Raw genomic sequence first — 11,719 nt, 5'->3', positions numbered from 1 at the left:
TGAGAGCTAAGAATAGTTTTTACATTTTTAAGTGGTTGAAAGAAATCAAAAATTTCCTGACACATGAAAATCCTGTGAAATTAATATTTCAGTGTCCATAAAGCTTCATTGGAATCCATGGGCATACCCATACATATTTACTCTGTCACAATACAATAGCAGAGTTATGTGGCAGAGTTGAGTAGTCATGACAGGTTGAATGGGCCCACAAAACCTAAAACATGTATTATCTAATTCTTTACAGAAAAAGTTTGCTGACCCTGGTTTACAGTATTCCTCAGGTCCAACATGAAAAGGGGAGTTCAGGCTGGACAAATTGTTATTTTAAATCTCCCAAGAGTTTTCTCTTCTTTGTAGGAAAATTTGGTCTTCTTTCAGGAAATGTACTTTCCTAGGCAGATCCCAAATCGCATTCTGGAATGAGAAGATTCACAATAAAAAACTAAGATGCCTGCACAATATTGAAAAAGGTTGTTTTTATTGTGGGCAAAATTACATACCTGGAGATATTTATTATGTCCTCTGGTAGGCAAGCCTGAGACTGTGTGTGATGGGGAAACCAATGACTGCTCCCTGCTGGGCTTTGAATGTAGCCAGAGGCATTTGGATGGGGAGAAGGAGGCAGGCCCTGCCACCTTGTGGAACTGAGGCTAGAGGCAGCCAGGAAGAGACCCTATGATGGGACCCTTGGAAATGTGTCCTTTCTCCATTGCATCTTTTGACCCTTCCTTCTTTCCTACTTCCCCCTCCTTTGATGACACCTCTACACCTAGAGGCTAAACACTCAGCTTCTAGACCCAGACTATATGAGTTTGAATTTCAACCATTTTACGTACTAGCTTTGTAGTCTTGGGTGGGTTTCACAGGCTCTTTAAATCAGTTCATTGAAGGCCATTCAGAGCGTGATCAATGTGCTGGTTTACCAAAAACTGTCTCTTTTAGCTGTTTATACTTTTTTGTTGTTGTTGTTGTTGTTGAGACAGAGTTTCACTCTGTCGCTCAGGCTGGAGTGCAGTGGCATGATCTCAACTCACTGCAACCTCCGCCTCCCGGGTTCAAGCAATTCTCCTGCCTCAGCCTCCCAAATAGCTGGGACTACAGGCATGCACCACCACAGCTGGCTAATTTTTGTATTTTTAGTAGAGACAGGGTTTAACCATGTTGGCCAAGCTGGTCTCGAACTTCTGACCTCAAGCAATCTGCCCACCTCAGTCACCCAAAGTGCTGGGATTACAGGCATGAGCCACCACACCTATATATATATTTTTTAATTGAGACAGGGTCTTACTCTGTCACCCAGGCAGGAGTGCAGTGGTGTGATCTCCACTCACTGCAACCTCTGCCTCCTGACTTCAAGCGATCCTCCGACCTGTCTCCTGAGTAGCTGGAAATACAGGCATGCGCCACCACACCAGCTAATTTTTTGTATTTTTGGTGGAGACGGGATTTTGCCATGTTTCTCAGGCTGGTCTTGAACTCCTGAATTCATGTGATCTGCCCACCTTGGCCTCCCAAGGTGCTGGAATTACAGGCAGAAGCCACTGTGCCCATCTATTTATACATTTTATCGTAATTTGTATTAGATAGGTTACAGGGCCTATGGAGATAGTGAGACCTTGGGAATCCATGTTTCTGTGATTAAACACGTTGTGTGACTTTCTCCTGGCTCATCTTCTGTCCTCTACTCTCAAGTCCCTTGGTCTTGGCTTCTCTTAGTTAACCCTTCCTCCTCCCTCAAAGTCTTTGTGACCCTCTCCTCTCTATGACCCTGTGTCCTCCTCTCTCTTCCCCTTGGTATAATTTGGCTTTCAGTGAATTGGCTTTTTGTTAACTGGTCAGCTTCCAGTTATATAATCTCTCTGTGCCTCAATTTCCTTTTGTGTAAAATGGAGATAATTATCACAGATTAAATAGCTTAGAACAGTGCCTGTTTAGCTTAGCTATTGTTATCATTATATCCCAAGTCTTCTAATAGGCTTTATAAATATAGTAGCCGAGGTTGGGTATGCTTGGCATGTTATGGAAGTAGGAAAGCACTGTAGCATATCATTATTTGATGGCTAGAGGTGATTTGGGAGCAAGGGTAGATTCATTAACTGGAGTGAAATAACTGGCGGAAGTGGCAAACAACCACCAGAACAGAGTTATGGGACTTGTCAACATTCCTCAGGAACACGTAGAATACCTGGGGAAGGAAACCAAATAAAGGTCCAGGAGTCCAGAGTCACACTGAGTTGGGTCCACCCAGACACCTACTGTTTGGGTAGTAGGGAGAAGGTTAGAAGACTTGATATTTCTCCTGTTGCAGACCATGATAGTTTGTACACAGGAATCAGTCTGTGGAGCACACTTAGAGGAGCACTTTAAAAAAACAAACAAACAGGGTCTCATTATGTTGCCCAGGCTGGACCACAGTGGCAGGATCACAGTTCATTGCAGCCTCAACCTCCCAGGCTTAATCTATCCTCCTGCCTCAGTCTCTTGAGTAGCTGGGACTACAAGCACACACCACCACGCCAGTTGATTTTTGTATTTTTTCATAGAAACAGGTTTTCACCATGTTGCCCAGGCTGGTCTCAAACTTCTGGGCTGAAGTGATCCACCCTCCACAGCCTCCCAAAGTGCTGGTATTACGGGCATGAGCCACCATGCCCAGCCCCCAAATATATCTTAAATCTCAATGAACTGACACCATCAACCACCTCAGTCACCCAAACCAGATAACTGGGGGTCATCCTTGACCCCTCCATTTCTGTCATTCCCCTTATCAATCAGGTGTTAATTATTCCTCCTTTAGGCCCTCTATTACATTGGTGGCCCTGAATAAACTACACTTTTGATGTTCATGCTTTTATATGAGCCACTGTAATTCAACAAAATACAACAGAATTGACATTGTGCCAGTTCTGGGCTTAGGCCTCAAGAAAGCCTAGCAGCATCTACTTTTGTGCTCTTGGGAACCCTAAGCTGCCATGTGAGAAGACCACATGAAGAAAGACCCAAGACTTCATGGAAGAAAACTAAGGAACACAGCTGAGAGCTTTAAGTTCCAGACATAACCTAGTGGAACTCGTCCAGCCAGCCCTCAGCTGCTTGAACCATACTAGCATAGGCACAAAGCATATGAGGAAGCCAGGCCTCCAGACATCATATGAGATGAGCTATCTCTGCTGTGCCCTGCCCATCTCGATCTATAGCAACTTGAGACATTAAATGATTGCTGCTTTAAGCCACTAACTTTTAGGGTGGTTTGTTGCACAGCAGTAAACAATCTAAACAGTCCTTTAACAATGCCTTTGAATACGGATTTATCAGATCTGGCTCCATTTCTGAAAAAGCCTCTTAACCAGCCTCCCTGCTTTATTAAAATACCGTAGGGCCAGCTACTTGGGAGGCAGAGCCAGGAGAATGGCATGAACCTGGGAGGGGGAGCTTGCAGTGAGCCGAGATGGCGCCACTGCACTCCATCCAGCCTGGGCGACAGGGAGAGACTCCGTCTCAAAAAAAAAAAAAAAAAAAAAAAAAAAAAATACTGCACCCTTCACGTATCCATGTTGTCAGAGAAATCTTTCTAAACTATTATTTTTCTGGTGTTTAAAATCCTTCAAGTTCTCTCACCTAATTTAAACAAAAGCTCCTTAGGATTCTGTGATCTGTTTCTCATTTCTCCTTCTGTATCCCCCAACCCTGCCTTTGCTCTCCATGCGCTTAGTCATTTGGAACCTCTTGCAACCACTGAATGTCATGATCTTTCTATACCTCTGTGCCTTTGCACATGCTATCCCTTCTCCCTAAGACATCCTCTCTAAGCTACAAAGACTTTCAACAAACCACCTCAGGGATCACCCCCTCTAAGAAGCTTTGCTTGAAAACCTCCACCCCTAGGCTGAGTTGGATGCCCTTCCTTTGTGTGTGTCTTTATCATGCCAGTTACATCAATCATTTGTGGACATGTCCATCTCCTTCATTGTTTAAATAATTTCCATCTTGACCTGTACTCAACTAAGGCTTTGCAATGTCACTCAGTGGCTAAAAACAGGTTTGAAGTCCCAGAGCTGAGAACTACTATTTGGAATGATCACACAGCTAAAACTGGGAGAAAGCCTGTCATATAGTTACAATTTCATTTTGATATCTTCATTTTGAAAATGGAGGCAGTGATATGAGACTAGGAAAGAAAATGTCACAAAGTTTCAAGTAGTATGTGAAATATAAATACAATAAAACTTTTAAGTAGATATCCAACCAAACGTTTTATTGGGGTTTTATTGCAATCTACTTTCAGCAATAAGGGGAAAGTGAGCATGAAAATAACTCCAATCAGACTTTATTCAATAAAGCAGCTTTTCATGAATGCTTCAGGTCAGTGTATGATCAGCTCAGCTTCCAGTATCAACTTGAGTACCTCATCATGGATATTTATGCTAGAATGACAACAGTAAGGCATTGCAAAATCCAAAGTCATCTAATATTAAACCATATTTTACATAATTTGTAGGACAGTATACTAATACTCTACAATAAATAAGGATTTAAAAATGTGTTGCTTAGCCCTTGAACTAAATTCAATTACTAGCTTATTCTAAGTACTCCAGTTAATAAACGTTTGATTGTAAAGAACTCTGACTTCTCCAAAGATAAAAAAAATTAGTTATTTGTCATGACAAAAATTAAGCTTAAAAAGCACATTCACACTTGTCCTTAAAAACAAGTTTACATCATATATGAGAAAACTTTTCATGCCTGATGACATGGCTTATATGGCAAAAAACAGTCATATGCAAAGGACAACTAGAGGGCAATCGTCCCATCCCCACTTCCTCCAAAAAGCCACACTCGGCCTCAGTGTAAAAGTTATATTTTATTGCCATGCTACAAAATGTATGAAGTTGGCACTGATAGGGAGAAATAGAGAACAAAGGGTGGGAAGGGATAGAGGGCAAATTATGTTGTTACATATACAACGAGGTTTTAATTAACAGTGGTTACGTTTTGCCAATATTAAAAATGCAAACCAAAATTTAAAATGCTGATCTGAAACAGCATTAAGATACAATGTATGCATAGTACAGTATCACTTATGTCTTTTTATTAGAGAAATATGGAATGTTTATAAAAGAAATTAACCATGGGGGTAAAATTCATATTTCATATACAATTTGGCAATGGTAGTCCCACTGTTGGACAATTTTTTATAAAAGAAAAAATTAAAAATCTAATAAGCTACCTTTATACAAAGTTGCTATATTTATGCCTTTACGTAGGAAAAAAACATTTATAATGCAAATTAGGACATACAATAGTCTTACAATATTATACAATGTAATGAAAATAAAACATAACACAAAGTTTGTCCTTTATAAAATGTATATTTTGCATTACTAATGCAAATGTGGCACACTGGTGACTACTGTACTATTTATACCAGTCTGTTTCCATGCTATAACTGTCCAATTGCCATAGAACTGCAATTATAATGATGCTACAAAAGAACTGTGTTATACCCCAAAAATGAGGAAGTAGGGATGGGGAACAGGGATGTAAAGAACAGGAAAGATAGATAGGGTGCTGGTTTGGGCAGAGTATACTGTGGTACGTCATAAAATATTTGTTAATTTTTCAAGCCAAAAACATTTTCTTTACATTCTGTAATTTCGTACCAATGCCTTTATTCAAATTTGGCAAACATCAAGGAAAAGGTAATTAGTACCATATACCTCACACATCAGAAATATGAATGAGATGCCAATACATCAGTTACTTGTGAATGATGTCTCTGATGGTATGTCTATTTCAAGAATATATGTATTTATACACACACACTACACATTGCACAAAACATTTGGGCATTATAGGTTAGGAATAGCACGGGGGAATTGGGAAGTACTTTTTCATCTGTTAAAACCTTTACCTTGAGGCAAAAATATGGCGGCACATTGTTGGGAAATTATGAAAACATAAGGCCCCTGTCCCATTTTTAATAGAACATTATTGAGGTACATTTTTATATGCTGTGCCACAGTTTTGGGGAGGGGGAGGAGATAAACAAACACTAGCTTGACTTGTTCTATTTATAACATTGAACGCTGGAGAGGGTCAACATTAGTATCTATAAAAACAAAGATTGCTTGGCAAATTTTCCTAAGTCCCAGATATGATGTATTCTGGATATACTGAGAAGTGAAAAGCTTTTTGCTGAATCTTAAAGAGTAAAGTGCATATCTCATCACTCCACAGCAGCAGTAAATAAAAGGAAATATTTGCCAGTCTTCCTGGAGGGAGGGAAGGCACCATATTTTCATTTTTAAAAGAAGATGAAACTGGGAAATAAAACACACTAAGAAAAAACACAAGTAATACCAATATCAGTTTCCAACCCTAGCATGGGATAGATGCTGTTATGATTTGTATGGATAAAACAGTATTCTATTTGGAGGGAAAACATTAACAATGATTATACTTCCAAAACCAAAAAGAAGGATCACATGGTCTACCAACAGAATTATCTAAAATTAGATCTGCCTCAGAAAATCTGAGATATATGGCCACAATTATATGCTAATAAAATATCAATATTTCATTCTAAAATGCACCTAGTAATAGGTACATCCTTCGAGGACACAGCTTAATGCCCATTACTAAACTACTGCAAAGGACAAGTAGTATTCTAAATTACCTTTTATTAAATAGGAACACAAGTGATTTCTAGAAAATATCTAGAAATTAACACCAGTTGCATATATTTTCCTAATACTCTTATAGTACCTAAAATCAAATTCTTAGCAGACAAATTGGTCCCATTTTCCTTTTTAAAGCACATAGTATTTAAAGCATAAACTGTAATGATTATATTGGAGTTATCTAAAAAAATAAAAACTAATTAGAATCCGGGGGAAACAATGAAAAGGATGACGGGAAGAAAGAATAAAGTACCCAACCTCCAAAATGAATAAATAGATCAGCCCTTTCACTTGGAGATTAATGTTCTGCCTTGACTGGCTGTTTCAGAAAAAACTGTGCAATGGTTCCATCATAATTCTTATTCCACATTACAAAAACTATTACATAAATTTGGCACAATTAGCAATTTACTCAGAAGAAAGGATAAGTGGAACAATATATTAAAAATGGAACCTGCATCACGGAAACTGCACACCTATACCACTGCTCTCTTTTAAGAGAACAGTGAGCACTTTAATAAGCACCAAGTTCACAGGGGAACAAAAGGGAGAAAAGAAAATTCTGCTATGCACATAGAATGATAAAATACACTGATATTGATTTATAGTAAAGACACTAAAAATGGCACTGAAAACGATAAAGACACCTTTAATAATTTATTTTCTTTATAATGATCCCACTCTATTGTTCTCCTAATCCATCATTGTCCTATGATTCGGTTACTGAATAGGTTGGATGCTAATATGACTAAAACTTTTTCATGCTAAATTAACCTTAGTTATATCTGGTAGATCCAGATCATAATCTCAAACTTCCTCATATTTAGAGAAAATAGTAAAATATTTTGCAAGGTTACCTAACCTTTTCCACTCTACCTTCTCTCGTATTCTCTAGTGTTTAGGAAATTGGAACATCTTTGATTTTCCAAGAGTTTGACATATGGAGACTCTTCAGTTTATATAAACTTTAATTCATTTTAAATCCTAAATTATGATACAATCTCACTGCTACAAGACTTCCACTGTACCTGCTATGCTGGCAACAATATTAATATTTCATGGAAATCGAAGGATAATCAAAGATCCAGCTACAAGTAAAAGGACAGCAGAGCTGAGGAACACTAGAGTGGGCAGAGTACAACTGCAGCGTGTAGCTGGGGGAATTACTGCTAAAGTGCTGGGGAAGAGTGCCCACAGAGACAACACGGTACACCCTGAGGGAACTTTGCATGTTAAAAGTATCTTCCTTTTTTTCTCAGTTTGCTAAAGAGATCACCTATGGACACAAGCAAATTTAGAATTGGAGAATGTTTTTATCAACTTGAAAAGTAAACAGCATATAAATAAATACTGGACAAGGGCAACCCTGTTACAGAATAACAGTAAGTTCCAAATGAACCTTCAAAACCATAATTTGACAAAAATGCAAACTAAACAACAATGAACACATAATCCAATTTCAAAACTATATACAAACTCAAACATTTTAAATTGAAAAGGACATAAGGCAACAAAATAAGACATCCCAAACACCAAAGAAAAAAACTGAAGATAAATGGAAACCTAATGGCACAAATGCCTCCAGAAAACAATGTGTTGTCAATAATCTATAGGAGAAAAACTTTCAGGAGATTGTGGTTCAGATTTTCAAATGTTTTTGGGTAAAGTGACCTGAGACTGATTCTTGAGCCTATTATAATTTTAAGATATCTGGACATGCCCTTCAAATGACATCATGAGATGAGTAAATAGAAAATCTTGTCTCCTTCCTGCCTTTCAGTGCACCAACAGCAAAGCACACTCATGGACACAGGTCGCTTTCTAGTAACACTGAAGGCAAAGGAGCTGACTGGTGTAAGAGGAGGTGCGGTACTTCTGTTTCCTTTACATATGTTTTGGCTCAAGTCAAAAAGCCATTAATTAATGAAATAAAGGATTCCTCATGTTACATGCTGGAGGCCACATACTGTGAACACTGAATCTACGAGCATTACTTTCAAAGCCTATAGTTACCTGTTAGCAATGTACATTGTCAAGAGGCTTTATAAAAAGTTTTAAAAGCCAACCATGACTTAGACATGAAAGATATGCGTTAAGTCCAGAATATTGATAAAAATCAACCAGCATGTCATTTACTTCAACTCTCATTTTAAATAGGCACTGTGAAAACGGGAATGCTGCTGTACAACGAGTAGTATATAATGAAATTAGTGTTCTTTAAGGAGTACCTGCTCTACATTAATTCCCTTTAGTTAAAGATGCACATGAAATATTCAGAAAAAAATTTTATCAGTCTATAAAAGGAGTTAGTGTTTAGAAATGAAAATGAAGCACTTGCATCTTCATTTTTAAAAACTTCACAAAGGTGCAAACAACATAATGCTTTCCAGGCTCACATGGGCAGATCAGTACTATTGTGTCTAGTTTTCCTAGATGTACCATCATCTCGTGGCAGTGCTTTCTGCAAATTTGACATAGCAGCAGTTCTCTCGATGTCTATCACGGCATACAGCTCTGTGCGCCTGGTAGGGGTTTGTGGAAGGGGAGTTGTAGGCGTTTTTGGAGTCTGAGGGTTGTCAGAGTCACTGCCACCTTCCAAGTCAACCTGTATGTAATTAAGCTGCCTGTGTTCTAAACTTGGGCGTCTGATATCAAAGTTAAAGACTGTTGGTGTACAGTCCCGACGCCTTGAATATTCTATTTTGTGAGCACTTGCCGGCACTGTTACATTCTCTGTATTTACATAGTTATGCATTGGATCTAGATTATTATGGTAGCCATTTAGAGATGGGGTCTTTGGTCCTAAATTGTCATCTTCATCTCTACTTAGCTTGCGGGCTTCCCAAACAGGAGGCAAAGATGGTAGATTTTCATAGTTTAATAATGCAGTTCTTCTCTGAGCTGAGTTGTTGATATTCTGGGTATCTGAGGTACTGGTGGATGTCAGACGACCTCTCCTGACCCCTGAGGCACTAGGGATAGATAGCCCATTTATATTTTCATACACCAGTTTGTTAACAGAGGGTGCATCTCTTCGTTCATCACTGTCATAGCCAGTGTCCCATTCTGTGTTATTTGCTCCACTTCCACTAACTTGATCTCTTCCAAGTTGCTCCAGTTTCTCTTTTTCCATTAACTGCTTTTGAACAGGGGTTGGCCCTAAAACAAATTTGACTCCTTCAGGTTCAAGAAGAATCTGAGGATCCCTGTCCTCAGTACTACTTGGTTCTTCTTTTGGTGTGTTGCTTTCAGCGTTAGAAACCCTCGCCTCCAATGGAACATGCACACTTGTGCGGTTTTTCCGCTCTTCTTGCACACCTGTAGTGTTGACATAGGTATGTACCTAAAACAAAACAGAAAGTGAATTAGTTAACTTATTTAAAAAAACAAAACTGAAAAAAAGCCTGACCACATCAGTTAATTTTATTGACAACAGTTAACTTTATTAACTTTCTCTCCAAATGTACCCTTACTTCAAAACTTTTGCACCTATTTTTTTATTAATAAAAAGGTGGAAAGAGAAGGAGAAATGTAGAAATGTCTTCCTAATTTGATAAAAGAATAACGACTTCAAAATAACATGCAGGCTGGGCACAGTGGCCCATGCCTGTAATCCCAGCACTGTGGGACACTGAAGTGGGTGGATCACTTGAGGGTAGGAGTTCGAGACCATCCTGGCCAACATGGTGAAACCCCATCCCTACTAAAAATACAAAAATTAGCTGGGCATGGTGGTGAGCGTCTGTAATCCTAGCTACTCTGGAGGCTGAGGCACATGAATCATTTGAACCCGGGAGGCAGAGGTTGCAGTGAGCCGAGATTACACCATTACATATCAGCCTGGGCAACAGAGTGAGGCTCCATCTCAAAAAATAAAATAAAATAACATGCAACATTATATTTGATTGTTAAACATGATAAATATTATGTAAAAAATAAAAATCAGGAACAAAATAGGGATTATCATTTTGCTGCTGTTTTAGAGGTTCTCAAAGCATTAAAACATGATCCAGAAATAAATAACGACTTTGAAAAGAGATAAGTTTATCCTTATTTACTGATGATCTGACTGTATAAGAAGATTAACTCCACTAGATTTAATAAGAGTTCTGTAAAATGCATATATATAAAATAAATGCCACCAAGAAATTATCACTATTTAGAAAAGCTTAATAGTATTTTGGGGAGATAATATAAAAATATTTACAAGGGTCGGGCACAGTGGCTCACGCCTGTAATCCCAACACTTTGGGAGGCCGGGGCAGGCAGATCACTTGAGGTCAGGAGTTCAAAACCAGCCTGGCCAACATGGTGAAACCCCGTCTCTACTAAAAATATGAAACAATTAGCTGGATGTGGTGGCCTGCGCCTGTAATCCCAGCTACCTGGGAGGCTGAGGCAGGAGAGCTGCTTGAACGCAGGAGGTGGAGGTTGCAGTGAGCTGAGATCATGCCACTGCACTCCAGCCTGGGCGACAGACCAAGACTCATGTAATTACAGTAAATAATATAACAACTCATTATGTAAAGAACACAAAGAAACTGATTTTAAAAACACTAAAAACTTTTTAATGTGACATATGGTTTACAAAACATAAGTATAACTAATTAATACAGAGGTTCCAACCAGATACTTCATTCCACACATGAAAACTAGCATACTCGGGAACACTAAATAACTCCATAACATTAACAGCAAAATCTACCTTCCTACTCGTAGTTCACTGACTATAATGGCTAAAATATGAAAAGCAGCATAAACTCTTAATCCATTGGACATTCTTATAATGGGAACTGACCATTAGTTATGCCTTTCTTAATCTATAGATGTACCTCTTCTGTGAACCCACAAGCTACTGTAATGTTAAGTTCCCCTGAATACCCGCATATATTTGAGCATAAACCAGCAAATATACGCTATCTCCTCTGATTGTTCACTACAAAAGTAATTTACAAACAGATAAAGTTAAACTTCAAGCCGAATAAAATCTTCCAGTATTAGCGCAGTGATACCCTAACTCTGAACAATCATTATTGCTG

The 11,719-nt window shown here is 38.6% G+C and overlaps 1 protein-coding gene across 19 annotated transcripts in view; it reads right to left on the bottom strand.

Moving 5' to 3' along the window:
- Positions 1-4,841: 4,841 nt before the first annotated feature.
- Positions 4,842-11,719, bottom strand: part of FRS2 (fibroblast growth factor receptor substrate 2) — a 115,403-nt gene continuing 108,525 nt past the window's right edge. For all 19 annotated transcript variants that reach the window (XM_063786917.1, XM_054663392.2, XM_016924915.4 and 16 more), the window contains one exon: positions 4,842-10,023. In XM_063786917.1, the coding sequence (XP_063642987.1) occupies positions 9,073-10,023 (951 nt within the window). In that variant the 3' untranslated portion in view covers positions 4,842-9,072. The remainder of the gene's footprint in view (positions 10,024-11,719) is intronic.

The sequence above is a fragment of the Pan troglodytes genome, chromosome 10 (genome assembly GCF_028858775.2).
Source record: "Pan troglodytes isolate AG18354 chromosome 10, NHGRI_mPanTro3-v2.0_pri, whole genome shotgun sequence".
NCBI lineage: Eukaryota > Metazoa > Chordata > Mammalia > Primates > Hominidae > Pan > Pan troglodytes.
The sequence above is the reverse complement of the archived record's forward strand: the minus strand, read 5'-3'. Positions and strand labels throughout refer to the sequence as shown.